At 35.0% G+C, this 21,275-nt stretch overlaps 1 protein-coding gene across 5 annotated transcripts in view; it reads left to right on the top strand.

Moving 5' to 3' along the window:
- The window catches only part of LOC107486993 (putative disease resistance protein RGA1), a 33,628-nt gene that overhangs the window by 4,677 nt on the left and 7,676 nt on the right, over positions 1–21,275 (top strand). The window contains exons 2-6 of one of the 5 annotated variants that reach the window (XM_052261511.1): positions 16,798–18,523; positions 18,637–18,817; positions 19,008–19,104; positions 19,312–19,365; positions 19,759–20,203. In XM_052261511.1, coding sequence (XP_052117471.1) covers positions 16,798–18,523; positions 18,637–18,764 — 1,854 coding nt within the window. In that variant the 3' untranslated portion in view covers positions 18,765–18,817; positions 19,008–19,104; positions 19,312–19,365; positions 19,759–20,203. Of the gene's footprint in view, positions 1–16,797; positions 18,524–18,636; positions 18,818–19,007; positions 19,125–19,311; positions 19,366–19,758; positions 20,204–21,275 lie in introns of those variants that run through there. The other 4 variants (XM_052261510.1, XM_052261512.1, XM_052261509.1 and 1 more) reach the window with 4 other exon arrangements.

Here is a 21,275-nt window from a genome sequence, read left to right as displayed (position 1 = left end):
CGGTTTTGGTTTTCAATGCTCAAATACACTGCTCAAGCTTTAAAGTTCCTATATATTGAAGGCCAAATCTATTCACATGCAATATAATTTGGCAAATAAGAATTTGTTCAACTGAAAATCATTGTATAAGTGTTCCAGAGATGTCATATCTCCCAACCACTCTGGCAATGAATCCATTTCAACTAGCACCAGAGATTTGAGGGATGGGATACATTGAAGACCTTCTGGTACTCTACCCTCGATAAAAACATGATGGAGGGCAGTTAGCTTATTCATGTTAGTTGGCAGAGTCGTCAATTCTGGGCAAAACAAGATACGAAGGGACTCGAGACAAGTTAGGTGTTCCACAACACTAGACAAGGATTTTAGTCTTTGACAATCGGAAATGATCAATCTTCGAAGAGAACTCAAGCCTTGAAAAACATTCTCTGCCAAGGACTCAAGCTCAACACAATCATGAATATGCAGTTTCTGGAGTGAGCTAAGGGTGCCCAGTTCTTGAGGTAAAACCTTCAGTTTGCGAAAGCTACTAATCGTGAGCTGTTTAACATAACGCATACTCAGAAAGATTTCTTCCGGAAAGGAAGCCATGTCTTCATTGTCAGATTTCAATCCTTTAATTTCAAGTACCTCCACGGATTGAAGGATTGGTAACTTCAAATTGGGGCTGCATGGAATGGTTAATTTGGAAACAAGTGGGAGCATCTCTACTCCTTCGTCCCTTAAAATCCTCTCTAACTTTGGCAAGTCTATCAAAGTTAGCTCCTTTAGGGACTTAAAGGCCACCTTCTCCTCCACTCCATCATACGAGTCTTCATCAATGTACTTCACATCTTTCATACCACATACATAAAGACTTTCTAAATGTCGTAATTTACCAAGTGGAGGAATCTGCTCACAGTTGTTGCAGTCAAAGAGTATAACATTAACTAAGCTTGAAAAGATGTTAGTATTTCTCACCCAACCAGGGAATTGTGATCCCCTATAACCATTAATCCCTAAATTCTTGAGATTAGGGGGAGGCTCAAGGGCTTCAAGTACTCTCTCAGCATTAACACAGATTGAATTAGAATCAGAATGCCAAGACAAATATAAATAACTCAGCTCCTTCTTACTCATCAAATTAGCCTCTCTAGCATCATATTTGCTCTGGACATTCTCGAGACCTTTAATGTGTAGTCTACCACCAAGCTGTAAATCATGTAACTCTGCTAAGCCATGTTTGGCTTTTGAATCCACAATAAAAATATTCAGTGTTTTCAGTTGTTTCAACTCCCCCATTTTTGGAGGCATTTCTATTAATGACGGACATCCATCAATTAAGAGATGCCTGAGATCCTTCAGCTTCAATATGTGTTTGGACAGACAAGTAAGTAAATAGCAATGTTCTAGCTTTAGAATTTGCAATTTCTGCAGCCTAGAAACACATTTTGGCAACTTTGTAATGTAACTATTGTAAATATTCAAGTACCTCAAATGTGTTAAACTTTTCAGTGCAGAGAGTTCAGAAGATCCTGTACGCAATGCTCGGAGAGAATTACATAACTGCACTTTATGCAAAATCAATGCTGGATATCTAATGATGGGACTGCTAATTGCTGGTTCAAGATCAATAACAGTCCTCAAGGACTCAATATTCTTCAAGGTATTCTGATTTAACTCAGGCAAGCCAGAGTAACTTACATGGTGGACCCTTGTTGACAAATTGGTCAAGCTTGCAGACTCACCATAAGCTTTATACTCTTCTCCCACTATGGAGTGGGCAAGATCAAGGAATAAATCATGGATCTTGAAGGTGGTGTTTCCAAACTTGTCAGTCGATACTTCTTGAAAAAATGATCTCTGGAGCAGCTCCTCCCATTGCTGGTTACCAACATCTTCAACCTCCAAATGCCCTTTGGATTTAATTAGTCCATTGGCCATCCAAAGATGAATTAGCTGTTCCTTTGAGATTCGAAAATCTTCAGGATAGAGAGCACAAAAACAAAAGCATTGCCGTGATGATGGCTTCAAATGAAAATAACTTAGTCTCAAAGCACCCATGACAGCATCGATGTCCCAAAACTTACTTTCCAACACATTGAGCCATTCTTTTTCCTCTTTTTTATCATGCAAAAGGCTTCCAACAACTTTGGATGCAAGGGGATTACCCACACATCTTCTGACGATATCCTCTCCAATCTCCACCAGCTTTGCAGGCTGCTCCTTGTTTGGACCAAATGCATAGTGTGTGAACAATGACCAATTGTCATCCTTAGGTAATGGCTGTAAGTGATGAGATTGAGTAGGGCATGTTTCCATGGCAGATGCAACAATCTGATCACGTGTTGTGACCAAAATTGAAACACCTTTGGTTTCACTACCTCTAGAATTCAGCACAGACTTCAAGTCCTCCCATTTGACATTGTCCCACACATCATCTAGAACGAGCAAATACCGTTTTCCCAGCAGTACTTGTTGAACTTTGTTTTGCATTGCTTCTAAAGTGGAGAGGTTTGGGTTCACTCCGGTGGAGGATTCTACAATGGACTGTAGAATTCTCATCATATTGAAGTTTGTGGAAACACAAACCCAAATTCTCAAATCAAAATGCTGGATCACCCTCTCGTCATTGAAGACCCATCGAGCAAGTGTTGTTTTTCCAAGTCCTGCCATGCCAACAATGGGATACACAGAGAGGCCATCAATGCCACTGGCATGCTTGGTGAGAAACTCCACAATCTTGTGTTTATCTTGGTCTCTTCCATACATCTGGTGCTCAGGGATGGCAGAAATAGTTTGACCCTGTTGATCATCTTCCTGTTGCCTCCCTATGACACCTGTACGCAACTTAAACATCTTCCTTCTTTCATCAATCTCATGGAGCCTGTTAGTGATCTCTTTCATCCTCTTGGCGACGTCACGGCGGAAATAAAGTGACTTGGGATGCAAAGAGGCCAACCATGTGCCGTGTGCCTTTCTTACAACCCCAGAGCTTGTTTGCTCAAGTTGTAGCAGGTTTGACTGTGTTGAACAATCTTCCAAGATATCATCTAAAACATATGCTGCATCTGAAAGATCCTGCAGCCAAAGCTTCACAGAATTACTCTTTATCTGCCTCTCTTCAGCATCTTGGAGAACAGCTTGAATCATTTTGAGGCTCAAGGATAGCTTTTGAGCTTGTGAGTCAACACCCGGAAATGGATCCTCTCCAGTTTTTTCAACACTTGATAAAATACAGTCTAATCTTTCACCTTTGATTTTAATAGTGGGACCAGAAATAAATAAGAGAGAGAGTGTGGTGAATGGTTAGATTAAACACTGCACACCATCCAGTTTTTTATTCACTGGAGAGGATCCACTCCCGTCAACACCCCAGAAAGCTGCAAGCTCACCCTGTATAAAAGTGTTCAAGTTTCCAATGACAATTTCAAGTAAAGCGTCTGCCATTATAGAATGAATGAAGGAATGCTTAGAGAGTCTTGTTTGGTGGTGCACTAAGAGGAAGATAGATCTACCATATATATTATGAAATTGAGTATTTTTATTATGAGTATATACCTATTTTGGTCCTCAAAGAATTTTAGACTGGACACTTTAGTCCCCAACTAAAATTAATTACTCGATTGGTCCCTAACAATTAACTCCGTCAGTTACTTAAGTCCTTTACTCCGTTAATCTAACAGAGGACAAAATAGTCCCTGACAACTCTAACAGGGGACAAAATGGTCCCTAATCTCCTCTGTTCGGAAACGACATTGTTCTCTCTCAATTTTCATCATATCTCGTATAACACTAACAGTCGAACACTGTAACTTCAAACTACACAATGCACACTCTATAAATTTAATGTTCACAAGAAAAATAATCCTTAACTTGTTCTCAACCAATTCACTCTCAGGAAACTAATGTCTATGTCTCTCAACTAGTTGTCGTCTTCGATGGATCCCATAAATCTAGACAGCAAGTATGATTTGTTAAGACTCGTCGTCGTTGTTGCCATCTCCCTCCTCCTCTGTCCTAACATCTTCATGACCACATTGTCCACCATTTCGATCACTTCCTTCAGCTTCTTCTCCGAACCAATATTCAGTAATCGCTTCAGTTTTCATATGAGCGGCAACGGCGACATTGCTCGTTATAATAGCTTGAATGCGAGGTCGAAATTGTCTGCCAACTTGGATTCCGGGAAAGAAGGAATGAAGCACTCGGTGTCTATTTGAAATGAGAATTTGCATATGATGTCGAAGGAGAATCTTCTCATGATGTCCTAATGTCCAATAATCTATATTGGCTGCCGGAGAGTGGAGAAAGGTGTGCCCTTGGGGTAGTTGTGGAAATTGGTCTTGAGGATGTCGTGGACGTTGTCGGGGTTGGAGGTGATGTTATCAAAGACGTGGAAGTGGATGCCTTTGGTGGGTGAAGTGCAAAGGAGGTGGATATACCAGTCACAAAGCTTTAGGAAGTGTGTAGTCCATGACATCTTGAGGTAGGTGCGACACGTGTAACAATGGCTTAATCTTAGAGCTAAAGAGAAGGGAAGAAAAGATGGAAAAGAAGACTGTGAAGATGAAGAAGAAGAGTATGAATGTTAGGGTTATGCGAAATATGATAAAAATTGGGAAAGAACAATGTCGTTTTCGAATAAAGGGGTCAGTGATCATTTTGTCCCTTGTTAGAATTGTCAGGTATCATTTTGTCTCATGTTAGAGTTTTCAGGGACCATTTGTCTTTCGTTAGAGTTGACGGAGCCAAAGACCTAAGTGACTGACTGAATTAATTGTTAGGGACCAATCGAATAATTAATTTTAGTTGGGAACTAAAGTGTCCAGTCTAAAATTCTTTGAGGACCAAAATGGGTATATACTCTATTATTATTCTCCAAATTATTGCAACGGTTCAGAATGTGAAAGTTGTGACCATGCAAGTTGGCAAGTTGCATCAGAAGGAGCCAACTTTGAACATATTGGATTTTTGTGCTCCTTAGTCTTGAAGTAGTAGCCATTGGAAAAAAGATCAGAAGGTTGGAAAAAGATAGGAGTGGCCTACGTTACAAGACCAAGTGCATGTGAAGGTAGGTGGAGAACATGCTTGTTCCATCATAACACTTGAAGTGTTTGAATATTATGTATATATAAATGTACAGGAAATCATCATTTTTATAGAGGAATTACAGAAATAGAAATAACTAGAAAATGAAAAAAATACTAGTCTAAAATAAGGAACGATTTCTAATCATAAAATCCCTAAAAATAAGCTAAACTAAAACCGGAAAGGATACTATAATTAATTCTATTTATAGAAAAGATTTATGAAATAAATTAGGAATCTGATTTTGATTAGATATCCTTCATTGACAGCTTGCTTATTATGCCATCAAAGGTCTTCTTGGGTAATCCTTTAGTTAGAACATCTGCTAATTGTTCCGTGGTTGGAACATATGAGATACAAATCTGTCCTCTCTCAATCTTTTCCTTTATAAAATGCTTGTCAACTTCAACATGTTTAGTTCTATCATGCAAAATTAGATTATGGGCAATAGAAATTGCAGATTTGTTGTCACAATACAACCTTATTGGTGGAGAAATGGGAACCTTTAGTTCTTGTAGGATTTTCTCTACCCATAGTGCTTCACATATTCTATGAGCCACTGCTCTAAACTCAGTTTCTGCACTACTTCGTGCCACAACACTCTGTTTTTTACTCCTCTAACTAACCAGGTTTTCTCCAACAAAGGTACAACTCCCAGATGTTGACCTTCTATCCATGACATTCCCAACCCAATCTGCATTTGTATAGGCTTCTACTTGAAAATGTCTATAGTTTTTGTAGAGTAACCCTTTTCCAGGCGACCCCTTCAAGTATCTTAGGATTCTAAAGACAACATCCATGTGTTCTCGGCCAGGTGAATGCATAAACTGTCTTACCATACTCACAGCAAAGGCTATATCCGGGCGTGTATGGGATAAATAGATTAGCCTCCCCACCAACCGCTGATATCTCCCTTTATCCATTACATTTTTTGGTTCAGCTGGCTTCAATTTTAACTTAGGCTTTATAGGTGTTTCAGCAGCGTTACAACCAAGTAATCCCGTCTCTTTTAAAAGATCTAGGATGTACTTTCATTGGTTCATAAAAATTCCTTCCTTAGACCTTGCAAATTCAATTCCAAGGAAGTATTTTAATGAGCCAAGTTCTTTGATTTCAAAAGTTTTGGCAAGATTTTCCTTCAAGTCTTTTAGCTCCAAGCTATCATCACCTATCAGAATAATGTCATCCACATATACAATAAGATGACAGTTTTATTAACTGCTGAATGTTTATAGAAAAGTGTATGGGCAGCTTGGCTTTGAGTATAACCAAGTCCCTTCACCATCATTCCAAGTCGTTCAAACCAAGCTCTTGGAGATTGTTTCAATCCATAGAGAGATTTCTTTAGTTTGCACACTTTATTCCTCCCTAGTTCAGCCTCAAATCCAGGTAGAAGTTTCATGAACACCTCTTCCTCTAGCTCTCTATTCAGGAAAGCATTCTTTACATCCAATTGATGTAAAGGCCAATTGTAATTCGCAGCAAGAGATAAGAGAATCCGCACAGAGTTGAGTTTAGCAACTGGAGCAAAGGCCTCTCGATAATCTACTCCATAGGTTTGTGTAAATTCCTTAGCTACTAACCTAGCCTTATACCTCTCTATGCTTCCATTAGCATTGCACTTGATATTGAAAACCCACCTACAGCCAACAAATTTTATATTCTGTGGCAGATCTACAATCTTCCAAGTTTCATTCTTCTTGAGTGCATGCCACTCTTCCACCATTGCTAATTTCCAATTGGGATCATCTAGTGTTTCCTATATATTCCTAGGCTCAAACAGATTTGTAATTTTAGAAGTAAAAGCTCGATGTTTTTGAGAGAGATTTTAGTAAGAGACATAATTAGAAATAGGATGGTTGGTGCTGGTTTTGAGTACCTTTTTGGTGCAGGTTCTGGTTTCTTTCCTAAGGGCTATTGGCAAATTATTATTAGAAGTAGCAATTTCAGGTTTACCTGGAAAATCCTCAGGTACTATAGTTGGGCCGTCTTCCGGGTTTTCAGATTGGATTGGTACAGAGATGATGGGCTGGTCTCTAGTCTTCTTGGGATATTTTCGAACATAACATCGAAGATCTTTTTCTAATTGTGGTATTTCTTTTCCTGTTTGTGTTCCAACTAATTCTGGCACAATTTCAGGATTGGTGTCCACATATTTTTTGGCAATTATTTTAGAATTTGTTTGATCAGTGAAAGTTGTATCCTCAATATGTAAGATAGGAGTGGGTAAAGGTTCATACAAAAAATTTCTTCACTTAGACTGTCCCCCTAAAGAATTTTTTTTTGAAAAAATGTTTCATGTTTCAAAAAAGTAACATCCATGCTTACATGACATTTCTTTTTGTGTGGATTGAAACATTTATAACCCTTTTGACTTGGGGAATAGCCAATAAAAATGCATTTTTTCTGCCCTTGGATCAAGTTTACTTCGGGGTGAAGGTGTATGCAAAAATACAGTACAACCAAATACTTTTAAAGGTAAATCAGAATACAACTTACATGCTGAAAAATTCTTTTTGAAAGTATTCAACGGTGTGCAGTAATTTAACACACGCATAGGCATTCGATTTATGAGATAGGCTGCTGTTAGGACAGCATCTCCCCATAAATACTTTGGAACATTACCCTCAAACATAATGGCACGTGCTACTTCAAGAAGATGTTTATTCTTCCTTTCAGCAATGTCATTTTGTTGGGGTGTATTGGGGCATGTAGATTGATGTTGAATACCTTTTTTTTTTGAAGAAATTCACCAAGATTTTTATTAAAGAATTCAGTACCATTATCACTTCTTAATATTGAAATTTTTGTGTCAAATTGAGTTTCTACCATTTTTGAAAAATACTGAAAAATTTTAGAAACCTCAGATTTTTCATGCATGAGATAGATCCAACATTGTTGTGTGTGGTCATCGATAAAAATTACAAACCATTTCTTTTCAAATTGAGTTATTATTTTCGATGGACCCCATACATCACTATGAATCAACTGGAAAGGTTTAGATGCATGATAAGGTTGAGAATAATAAGGAACTCTATGACTCTTTACATGAATACAACTTTCACATTTAAGTAAGGAATAATCAATATTCTTAAACAAACTTGAAAACAAATGTTTGAGATATGAAAAATTAGGGTGTCCTAGTCTATTGTGCCAGAGTATTATTTGGTCCTTTATAGGCATAGAACTTATACCACTAAATCCTTAAGCTATTTTATCTTCCGAAATATCCTCAAAATGATAGAGCCCATCCATCATCTTAGCACTGCCAATCATCTTCCCCGAGGTCCGATCCTGAAAAATACCATGAGTGTCAAAGAATGTCACAGCACAATTGGAATCCTTGCAGATTTTACTAATAGAGAAAAGATTACAAGAAAGCTTTAGTACATGTAGGACATTTCTTAGGTCAATGTTTTTGGACAATTTAATTGTACCTTTTTCAACAATAGATGAAAAACTACCGTTAGCAACTCTAATTTTCTCATTTTCAAAAGAAAGAGAATAAATTTTAAATAAAGGAGAGAGGCTGGTCATATGGTCAGATGCACCTGAATCAACAATCCATGGTGCATTCAAGTTTGAGGTGCAGTTAAGGGACATAGGAATACTAAAATTACCTGTTTGAGCCAAAGAACCACTAGGAGTACTAGATACAAAACTGGAATTTAACAGCTTTATGAGCTGCTCAACCTGTTCCTTACTCAAGGATGATTTTTCAGCCTCATGAGCAGTTGGGGTAGAATGTATCTTGGGACTAGGTTTGCTGCCTTTAAGATGTGTTGGTTTTCCATGAATCTTCCAGTAGGTTTCTCAGGTGTGACGAGGTTTATTGTAGTACACCAAAGATTGGAGGGATGCTTCTGATTTGATGAACTTTTAAGTGCAGCAAGTGACACTAAAAGTGCATTAGACTTCAAAGAAGTCTGTTCAGTCTTGTCTTTCTTCATCATCACAGTTTTACGAGTTTTCTCTCTTCTAACTTCAGCAAATACTTCTCCAATTGAGGGTAGGATTGCTCTTCCAATAATTCTGCCACGAACTTCATCTAGCTCCACATTGAGGCCTGCAAGAAATTGAAATATCCTCCCTTCTTCCACTGTTTGTTGGTGGTGTTTAGTATCAGCGGTTGAAATCCACTTGTCGTTATTGAAGTGGTCAAAGTCCTGCCACACCCGCTTCAGTGTGTGAAAATATTTGGTAAAACTGAGTATTAGTATTATTCTCCGAATTATTGCTACGGTTCAGAATGTGAAAGCTGTGACCATGCAAGTTGGCAAATTGCATCAGATGGAGCCAACTTTGAAGTTTGAACATATTGGATTTTTGTGCTCCATAGTCTTAAAGAAGCAGCCAGTGGAAAACAAATCAGAAGGTTGGAAAAGGATAGGGGTGGCCTACGTTTCAAGACCAAGTCCATGGGAAGGTAGGTGGAGTACATGCTTGTTCCATAGTAACCACTGATTCCTGCAATCAAGGATTTGGATATTTTCAGAATAAAAATAATGTTTTAATATAAGAATAATCCATGTAATTATGAAACTATGTTAGAAATTAATAATACTACAATCTCATCCTCACCAGTCCCAAATTAACCAATCAAAACTAACTCTTTGGAGCTTAAAGATCTTGCTATTATTTAGGCATGCAATGAAGACTTTTGGGCTTGTTCGTCGCATCCTAAGTTCTAAGAGGGCATGCAATTGCAACTAAAAGCTCTAGTGTTACTAGAACTAGAATCTTCAGAGAGTTTCCAATAAAGGGTTCCTAATCTATCAGAAATGCAACCTAAGAAAATCAAAATGAAAACTTTAACAGTCATTATTTCTTTTATAGTACATTTATTACAGATTAATGTTGATCTCAACCCTCAACAGTACCAATACTTGATTACCAAATTGTTGGAGGGTATTTTCCCAACACAAATAGAGAAAAGAATTGCATGGTTGTCACTATCTTCAACTCAGCCTCTACCATCCACCGCCATATACATCCACCATCGTCTCCTTCGGCAGCACTTGCAGTGTCCATCACTCCTCAGAACACTTCTGCTCATGCTTTTTTTTTTTTTAAATATTCAAATCTTGTCAATGGCTGATGCTATTATTTTGCTAGCATAGATGGATCAGCCAATTTTTATGCCAACTCTAGTTCCATTGGTTATTGATAGTATTGTAAACTAAATTTATAAGCTCATTCGGTAGGCTTGAGTTGAAAAATTGAGTTTTATCATATTGATTTAATAGATTATTCAAAATAGTGAAAATACTTAGATATTTATGAAATTTGATATGGAGCATTTTGGGGTTTACTCATATAAACTTTTATGAAATTATAAAATATATGTATCAGAATACTTGTACCTTAGACATTATTCTAACTAGAGTGAGACCTGCGTAATGCGTGGATAGATAGATTATTTATACTATATAGTATATTTTAATAAATATTATAGTAAAATTATTTTAGAGAACATATTATAAATAAATTTTGAATTTATTTATTTTTAAAAAAGACATAGATTATTTATATTAGAGTTATACAAAATTACATTTTCTTTTTTTTTTCATTTTTCAATTTGCATTAATGGCTACACTTTATATTTTCTTGCGATTTTGTTTGTTTGTAAATAATTAAAAAAATAATAATTGAATGAGAATGAAAAACATATAAAAATGTTATATTAAATTTAAGGAATTTTTGACAATTAGTACGAGAGATTAAGAAATGAAGAGTAGTAAGAGTCTTAATATGTATAAGTTGTAAAATTTAAAATTTAATTTTTTATTTCATTTAATTTTATTCAAATTAGTTAAAAATTTAAATTATTTAAATAATATTAAAGAAAATAAAAAAATTAAATAAAATCGAATCATATCTCGTCCTACAGAAACTGGCGTTACATGAAATTCAGACAATACATGTGTGTAGCTAAATTTAAGAAATTTTTGACAATTAGTAAGAGTCTTAATATGTATAAATTGTAAAATTTAAATATTTGTAACTAAAATTTTTGATAATTATTATTATTATTACACTTTTAATGTATGTTTATTGCATTTAATTAGTACTTGATGGTTCAATTGAATAATAATAGATAAGAATGTTTTGTTTTAACTTTTTAAAATATTTTACCAAATAGTGATTGGTTGATTTTCATCTTTTGCCAAGTCATTAGAATTGCTGACGTGGCATCATTAGCAAAGAAAAGATGGCTTAAACTCACTGTGGAGAGAGTTAGTATCACCTTTTATATATTACTAGAGTGAGACCCGTATAATGTGCGAAGAGGTACATTATTTATACTATATAGTGTATTTTAATAAATGTTATATTAAAAATATGTTAGAGAACATATTATAAATAGATTTTGAATTCATTTTTCGTTTTACATTAATTGCTACACTTTGTCTTTTCTTACGTTTTTTGTTTATTTGTAAATAAAAATGTTATATTAAATTTAAGAAATCTTTTACCATTAATATGAGAGATTAAGAAATGAAGAATAGTAAGAGTCTTAATATGTATAAATTGTAACAAAAATTTTTTATAATTATTAGTATTATTATGATATTTTTAATGTATGTTTATTGCATTTAATTAGTAGTTGATGTTTCAATTGAATAATAATAGATAAGAGTTTTTTGTTTTAATTTTTTTAAAACATTTTATTTTACTAAATAGTGATTGGTTGTTTTTCATCTTTTGCCAAGTCATTAGAATTGCTGATGTGACATCATTAGCAAAGAAAAGATGGCTTAAACTCATTGTGGAGAGAGTTGGTATCACCTTTTATATATTACTAGAATGAGACCCGCGCGGAGCGGTAAATTAATGATAGTATATAATAAATATTAAAAATCATTATGTTTTGTAAAATCAAATTAAATGTGTAAACTAAAGTTAAATTTAAAAGATATTTTATTTAAAATAATTTATAGTATAAAAGATTTAGATATTAGAGTTGTATATACAAAATGAGATTTTTATTTGGTGGTTTGATTTTTACATTTATTTTAGTTGATGAATTTACTCTTTTTATGTGGCGCTCGTCCTCCTTTTTCTTTTATTGGTTGTTGTTAGAGTTGTTACTTTCTTCTTTCTGTGTAAGTTTTTGTGAAGACATGTTCTTTATGAATTATTGAGTTATATGCACTTTTTATTGTGTTGTTTGTTCCATCTTTGCCAGTATGTTCTTTCGAAGATGTGTCTTGAATTTGTATAGTTTTCTTTTTCCTTAATCTCTTGATGGGCATGTGATCTTCGTCTAATGATATTAGTATTGGTGAAGTTGGTTCCTATAATCAATGAATAATTTAAATTAGAAATAAAAATGTGTCTAAAATAACTAAAATAAATGATTTTTTTTTAGTATTACCTGTTTTATTTGTTGTAATGGATGTTGAAATTTAGTGTTTTTGTTGGAACAAATGTCTTGGTAACAAATAGGTCATGAAATTTGGTGTTTTTGGTTTGAACAAATGTCTTGGTAACAGTGTATTGTTGAGAACTTTCTTTAAAATTAAAATCATTTACATTGACTTCAAATATAAGTGAGGTTGCACAAATTTTTCAATTGGGGTGGTGTTTCAATGTCATTACTTTTCTGGAGTGCCATTAGATTTGAAGCAGTTGTATCGAATAATTTTTTTGCTTCGCCATCAAATAGTACAAAAGTTGTTGTACCACTTTGATCTGAAAGCTTTAATTGAATTTCGAACCTAAAATAAGTATTGGGTTAGTAACTAATAATTTGATAGATGAGATTATGAAAAAGTATATAGAGTTACCTTATTGTTGGATATTGTGGTGTTTGATTACATGTGCCACAAATATAGTTATCTCATTTTTCATATGCTTTCTTCGTACATTTTTCACATTCAACATAATTATCTCAATTAAGTAAGTTTGAGATGTTGTGTAGTTCAGAAATAAATTTTTTGTGCTAAATTTGATGTAATTTGAAGGAATAGTGATAAGAGACTTATATAAGTTGTACAAATAGTATGAAATTTGAATATTTGTAACGTAAAATTTATTATGATTAATAATATTATTATGACATTTATAATATGGATGTCTATTACATTGAATGAGTTATTTATAGAAATTAATAAGTTAATTATTGGAGTTATAAATTTCTTGTATTGTTTACAACGGTAAGATATAATAAATATAGGAATATGAATTTAATGTATTTGTAAGTTACAAATTTGGTTAGACACTATTAATTTCTAATTATTGTCATTGGTAACTATTGTATGGTTTTTTGTATATTTTATTTATTTATTTTTTTTATGATTTGGAAATGATAGATGATTTGACAAAAATTGAGTGGTTGACTCTAAAATTTTGCCAAGTAAGTGATGTTGCTGACATGGCGTTAATAGAAGAAGAGAAATAACTTAAAAATAATGTGGGTAAACTTATGTACCTACTTTTATATATTAAGAATAGATAAATAGATAAATAGATGGTTTTTGTCACGGCTCAAAATGAACCATGACCGGTGCTAAAGAGAATAATTTCATAGCAAGCCTAACATACTCAAATATAAGTTGAATAAAAATGTTACAAATATTTTACAAGTTCTAAAATAAATAGTTATACATTTTTAACAAAAATTAAAATAGTAAAATAAAAAAAGTTGGATCCCGCCTGTGACATATGGAGCAGATGACGTCTAAGAACTCAACAAAGAATAGATACCCATTGCGGATTATTACTCTTGGATAGAAATGCTCACATAAATCAAATATTTATTTTTGAAAAATATTTAAAAAAAACGGAGTGAGTTTTACAACTCAGTGACTAGACAATATATCTATAATTCACATGAAACCATATAAATATTATTAAAAAAATGATTTTAGTTAGAAAATAATAATTTATATGAATAAGTGAATCAATAAGGGAGTTCTCATACAGAAATCAAATCAAAAGTCCACACTTGGGCGGTTCCACCTCTCTGGGCAGCCCTTTCCTCTAGTGTATCCGTACAGAATAACAGATCCAACGTGTGGCCTACACGTTAGGCTAGCAGCGCCCCTGCTAGCTGAGGTCTGAGTTAGATGCATCTAAGTTAACGTCATAACCGCCGTTAACTACGGTTTTCTAATACCAGCCTCCCAAACTAATTCAAAACATATAATTTCAAATACAACAAATCTTTAATCTTTCAAATATAAGGTATCGAATCAAATCAAATCATATTATACTTTTTCATCAGAATCTTTTTTAATCAAACTTTTTCAATCATAATACATTTCAAATATATTTCACAATCTTTAAATTAAGTGAATACCAACAAAATGATTAAAAGAACTCATATGAACAACTAATACTAAAAATTTCATAAAAACTTAAATTTATGTTACTCAAAACAATATGAATTTATATTATTCAAAGTTATATTTTTTAACACCTTTTGATAATTTTTTAAAGAAAAAACTTAAATTTATATATTAAAATTTAGTACTCTTTCTATTATAATTTGTTAGTATTCCTTTTTTTAATTTAATTTAATCTTATTAATAAAATTAATAATTGAAACTATAAAAAATATATTTTTATTTTTTAAGTTAAAATTTAAATAGATATCATTTAAATTAAAATATTATAAACAAAAGTACCCTATTATACAAAAATCGTGCCAAACTTGAGAGGGTTTGCTTTAACACTTAATAGTGTCCAACCTTTGTGTTCTATGCGTTACCTATAATCCTGCGTTACCTTTGGTATTGGTTTATTTTATTTAAGTAAAAAATTCAAATAAAAATGTTATTTTATACAATTTTAACATCTAAATTTTTTGTACTACAAATTATTTTAAATAAAATAATTTTTTAAATTTAGTTTTAGTTTAGACGTATTTAATTTAATTCTACAAAACATAATAATTTTTAATATTTATTATATACTATTATTAATTTACTATCCACGCATTGAGTGGGTCTTATTCTAGTTTGTTTTCTAATGGCTGGTTCATTGGGAGTAATGAGCACGAGATTCCAAAACTATGTTAAAAGTGATTCAAATTGCAATTTGTGAACTTGCATCTTCAACGCATTCACATTCTCACACAAAAACAGTTTCATAATATAGTCAACTTGCGTGTGCATAGCATTCAGTCCAATATCTAAGCTTTCATTCGTTCTAGCTTTTCAAATGGCTGAATCTCTACTTCAAATGGTGATTGAAAACTTGCAAGCTTTTGTTCAGGACGACCTTGCAACTCTTTGGGGAGTCCACTCGCAGATTCAAGAGCTGTCAGGGAACCTTGCTGCAATCCATGCAGTGCTCCAAGATGCTGAAGAGAAGCAGATCAGAGAGCGTGCTGTGAAGCTTTGGCTGCAGAAGCTTTCAGATGCAGCACATGTGCTTGATGATATCTTAGATGAATGTTCAATAGAGTCCAACCGTCTACACAGTGACCAGTGCTTAACTCGTCTTGATCCTGTGACGATTATGTTTCGTCGAGACATCGGTAAGAGGATGAAAGAGATGGTTGACAGGTTTCGTCAAATTGATGAAGAAAGGAGAAGGTTCGAATTGCGTGGAAGAGTTCCAGAGAGACAACAAGAAGATGAAGCATGGCGCCAGACATGTTCTGGTATCACTGAGCACAACATCTATGGAAGGGAGCAAGACACAGAAAATATTGTGGAGTTTCTTTCAAGGAGTGCTGATAGCAGTAACGACCTCTCTGTTTATCCAATTGTTGGCATGGGGGGCCTTGGAAAAACAACACTTGTTCAATGGGTTTACAATGACAAGAAGGTAATTGAACATTTCGATCTGAGAATTTGGGTTTGTGTTTCCACTGAATTCAATACCATGAGAATTCTAGAGTCCATTGTGGAATCTACAAGTGGACATAACCCGAACCTCTCTACTCTAGAAGCACTGAAAAACAAAGTTCAAGAAATACTGCTAGGCAAAAGGTATTTACTTGTTCTAGACGATATGTGGAGCACGGACAAATGGGAGGACTTGAAGTCTGTTTTGCTTTGCGGTGGTGGAACAAAAGGTGCTGCAATTTTGGTCACTACCCGAGTTGAGAGTGTTGCATCTGTCATGGGAACATGCCCTGCTCATCACTTGTCACCATTATCCGAGGATGACAATTGGTTATTGTTCAAATACCATGCATTTGGATCAGACAAAGTGGAGCGCACAGAGCTTGTGGCAATAGGCAAGAAGATTGTAAAGAAATGTGGTGGTTCCCCTCTTGCATCTAAAGCACTTGGAAGCCTTTTGCGCAATAAAAAGGAGGAAATACAGTGGGTGAATGTATTGGAAAGTAAGTTTTGGGACATACTTGAGGATGATTCTATTATTGTACGTGCTTTGAAAATCAGCTACTTCCATTTGAAGTTGTCATTAAGACAATGCTTTGCTTTTTGTGCCATTTTCCCCGAAGATTTTCGAATGGAAAAGGAGCAACTTATTCATCTATGGATGGCCAATGGTTTGATCAAATCCAAAGGGAAGTTGGAGATTGAGGATGTTGGTAATGAGGCTTGGGAGGAATTATGTCAGAGATCATTTTTCCAAGAAGTTGAGATTGATGAATTGGGAAGAACTACATTCAAGATGCATGATTTATTTCATGAACTTGCCCAATCCATAATGGGAGAAGAGTGCCTAGTTTATGATGAGTCTGCAAGCTTGACCAATTTGTCTAAAAGGGTCCACCATGTCACTTGTTTAAAACCAGAGATGGAGGTAAACATGGATCTCTTCAAGAAAGCTGAATCTTTGAGGAGTATGATTAATCTTTATCCATTTCATGATCATCGCAACCTTAATGGGTTGCCACCGTTCAATTCTCTCCGTGCACTACGTACAAATGCTTCTCAACTCTCAGAACTGAAGAGTTTAACGCATTTGAGGTACCTGAATCTGCGTAGCAGCGGTATCACAACACTGCCTGAATGTGTTTCGAGGTTACAAAAATTGCAGATTCTGAAGTTAGAAAGGTGTGAAAATCTTTCTTGTTTGCCCAAACACTTAACACAATTGAAGGATCTTAGACATCTCCTAATTGAACTTTGTCATTCATCAGTAGAGACGCCTCCGAATATCGGCGAGTTGAAATGTTTGAGAACATTGAATCTTTTTGTTGTGGATAAAAAGGAAGGGCATGGGTTATCAGAGTTGCGTGATTTACAGCTTGGAGGCAAACTACACATCAAGGGGCTTGAAAACGTCATAAATGAGGGTGATGCTAGAGATGCTAATTTGAGTGCTAAGAAGAACTTGGAAAACTTATACCTGTCATGGGGCTCCTCTGATTCAAGGGGTGGTGCCAATGCTGAGAGAATACTTGAAGCCCTTGAGCCTCCCTCCAATCTCAAGAGTTTTGGGATGAATGGTTACAGCGGAGTAGAGTTGCCTAGCTGGATGCAAAATACTTCAATTCTTTCCAGCTTAGTTATGGTGATACTCTATGATTGCAAGAACTGCAAGCACCTCCCTCCGCTTGGTAAACTACCACATTTAACCGTTCTTTATGTATCTGGAATGAAAGATGTGAAGTACATCGATGAGGACTCATATGATGGCGTGGATGAGAAGGCATTCAAATCGTTGAAGGACCTGACCTTATCAAAGTTGCCAAACTTGGAAGGGATGGTACGAGATGAAAGAGTAGAAATGCTTCCACTTCTTTCTAGCATAAGGGTCTCATGTGTCCCTAAGATTAAGTTGCCACTCCTTCCATCTCTAGAGCACATTCGGATTGAAGGAACAGGGTCAGACTCTGATCATGGTGATAGTGAAGACATGGCTTTGTCTTTCCCGGAAGCTATTGTGGAGAATATGCATCGTGTTAAGGTCCTCCATATTGAACACTTTCCTACACTCAAGGCATTACCCCATGAACTAGGCAGCCTCAATTCACTACAAGAGTTAGAACTCTACTATTTTGATAGACTCGAGTCTTTTTCAGAGAACGTGGTGCAAGGTTTGGGTTCACTTCGAACTTTGATGATTGGTTGTTGTAAGGAACTGAAATCTTTGTCTGAAGGTGTGAGACATCTAACTTGTCTGGAGCGCCTTGATATCATATACTGTCCAAAGCTGGTGACTCTACCGAGTAGCATGAATCAGCTAGTTTCCCTTCGTCATAGTTACATCAATTCTTGTGATACATTGCCAGAAGGCTTACAACATGTCCCTTCCCTCCAAAGTTTGGATGTGTGTAACATACGTTCAATTCCTGAGTGGTTGGGGGACTTAACTTCTCTTCAAAAGTTACATCTCTACTGTAAGGGGTTAAGGTCACTGCCCAGTAGCTTCCGAAACCTGACAAACTTGCATGAGCTATCTATTGATGGGTGCCATAAGGAGCTGCAGAAGCGATGCACCAGAGTAACAGGACAGGATTGGCAAGCCATTGCTCACATCCCACAATTCAAACTGATTCCCATTCATGAAGAAACATTTTCTGGTATCAATTCATCCCTTTATTCTGTTTTTACCATTAATTTATGTTTGTGTCCAAACTGTTCGTGTGAATTATTGTCTCGCCTTTCATAACTATAACTTAATCAATGTGCGTAGATAAAATCAGATCCAAATGGAGATCATGGCAGCTAAGAAGAGATCGGCATCGAGGTCGTCATCATTTCGCTATAGATGATAGATTTGACATTCTGGTTGAAAGGCTCTTTCATTGGTACAAAATGTGAAAATGGATGATGATTGAACCCTGATCATGAGGTCAGAAACATTGGATGGAATGGTTAGCATTGAATTCCATCGCTCTCTCACACTCTGTAAAACTGTAAATAGAACTCCAGATAGATATTAGTACTCTTATCTGTTGCATTTTTATCATCCTGTTATTAATGTGATCAAATTCCATTTTGTTTTTGTTTTGTTTTAAATCAATCAACTCTTATGACGGATATATTATTTTTTGACATCAACAGGAATACAGGATGATATCCTTTTTGCCATAAATATGTTGAATCAACAGCCGCTTCCATTTAGGCAAAGCTCAAGAGATGATTTATGGATGGTGTTTGGGTAAGAGATTTTTAACTGATGTATGTGTAGGATCTATTAGAGTCAATATTCAGTTACAGTGCAGAAGAAACATAAATGAATAAAAGAAAATATTATATTCTTTTCAAAATGAATTTCAATTTAGTTAAAAGTGATATATTTTTCAAAGAACCAATTTATCTGAATAATAGATTACTTCAGTAACATGCTTGAGTTTGTGTATTGCAGATTGCCCTGAATTACATGTTCATTCCATTAATCTGGGAGCTCATTCTAATCTTAGTTTAGTTTCCCTCCTTCATTATTAATCCTTAATTTGCTGCTTCTGCTATATATATTCCTCACATTATTTCACTTATATAATGTGTCTTAAGTAACAAAATCACCTTCTGATTCTATAAGTTTGTAACTTTTTCCCCATTGCAAACAATTCAAAATACTTATTGCTAGGATAAGACGTGTGTGATATCTTCAATCATATGACCCTCTTTTACATGACCAAATATTCTAGCAGAACTTTTCCAGGCACAAGAAATTGTATTTCAAAGTTGCCTATAAGATTTACATGCATCCTTCCTTGACCATATTCTTTTCATGTGTTGATGTGTTTTGATTTTTGGATTGTTGATTGATTCCTTACTAGAAAATTACAAATATTCTTATTTATTTATTCAGGGGTTCAGCCTATGGGGGGAAGTATTGGCACAAGTGATTGATATCGCGACTTGTGGCCTCATATTTGCAGAATGTGACGTTTTAATCGTAGCATGGTTCCAATTTCCAATCATGGCCTTGTATATTCAACTTCATACGCTTGCAATGCAGCTGGCTTGAAAAATTTTCACATGTTCAACATAGTTTATAGAAATGATCAAGGGGAAACCAATTATTTTCAGTTACAGTCGTGGGTTTCGCAATGATGATAGAGTGATGATAGCTAAAGCAATAGTCAAAAGTTCATAGGATATAGAGAACTTGGGTTATAGCAGGGCTTAGAGTTATACGTTAGTTAGTTTGTTGTTGCTATGATCAAAATAGTAGCAATGACTTCCAATTTGTAATAAGATGATGTTGTTCTTCTTTGGCCTTTTTAAGATGCATTGTTATTTTTTTGAACGAACAGGTTTATCTTATTACCAAAAAATCACACAAAAAAATGTCATAGACCACAAATTAGAAGTCTTGTATAAGGAAGTTAGAAATTCATATGGTTTGAGAATCCAAAGCCATTGATATTTGCTAAGAGGAACATGCATGAGTTCAGCAATCAGATATTTATAGTGGCATAAGAGATAAGACCATAAATTAGAAGTCTACAAGGATGTATTAGAAGGGACCCAACCAATTATTTTATGAACCACGAAGGATGACGAAGCTGTCATGGCCCGAACCAAGCCATGACTGGCGCTCAAGGGACAAGTCCCTCAGCAAGCCAAACGACCAAATTTTCAGAAAAACGGACAGAATCTCTTCTGTTTCTAGGACCTTACCCACATACGTATTAACTCCCTATATCAACAATAAACATCCATTTCCAAAGGCAACAACAACAACATACTCCAATCATATCCACAACCAAATATATCCAGAATACGCATCATATATATATATATATATATATCAAGTTGATAACTAGAGTATATAGTTAAAACCATAAGTCTTACATCATCAAATCATAATTACTACCTAAACAGTTCAAGATTCAAAATAATATAACCCACACGAGGATCCTGCCTGTAACATATGGAGCATTGACATAATCTAGATTTTTAGCAAAGGTTCCATTACATAATTACTTAGCCCTTGGAAAGAAGAAGGGCTCACCAAAATGACTAAGATCTACTGAGGGGCAGGTGGAATGGAACCGGGAATGACTTCTGTATCTGAAAAACATGGGAATATAATAGGGTGAGTTTTACAACTCAGTGAGCAAACATTATATCTATAACCCACACGAGACAATACAGAGTTTACCTTGAAAATTATATTTCCTTTCAGAAATGAGAAATTTATATTAATTAATTATGCAAACAAAAAGATAGGTAGTTAAGCGGATGAACTGAAATGGGAGTTCTCATTCCAGAAGTCAAATCAAATCAAATATTACACATCTAGGGCGGCTCCACCTCTAAGGGTAGCCCTTTCCTCTAGTGTGCCCGTACGGTATAACAGATCCAACGTGTGGCCTACAC

Source organism: Arachis duranensis, chromosome 5 (genome assembly GCF_000817695.3).
Source record: "Arachis duranensis cultivar V14167 chromosome 5, aradu.V14167.gnm2.J7QH, whole genome shotgun sequence".
Classification (NCBI taxonomy): domain Eukaryota; kingdom Viridiplantae; phylum Streptophyta; class Magnoliopsida; order Fabales; family Fabaceae; genus Arachis; species Arachis duranensis.
This window is presented reverse-complemented; position numbering and strand designations above follow the sequence as displayed.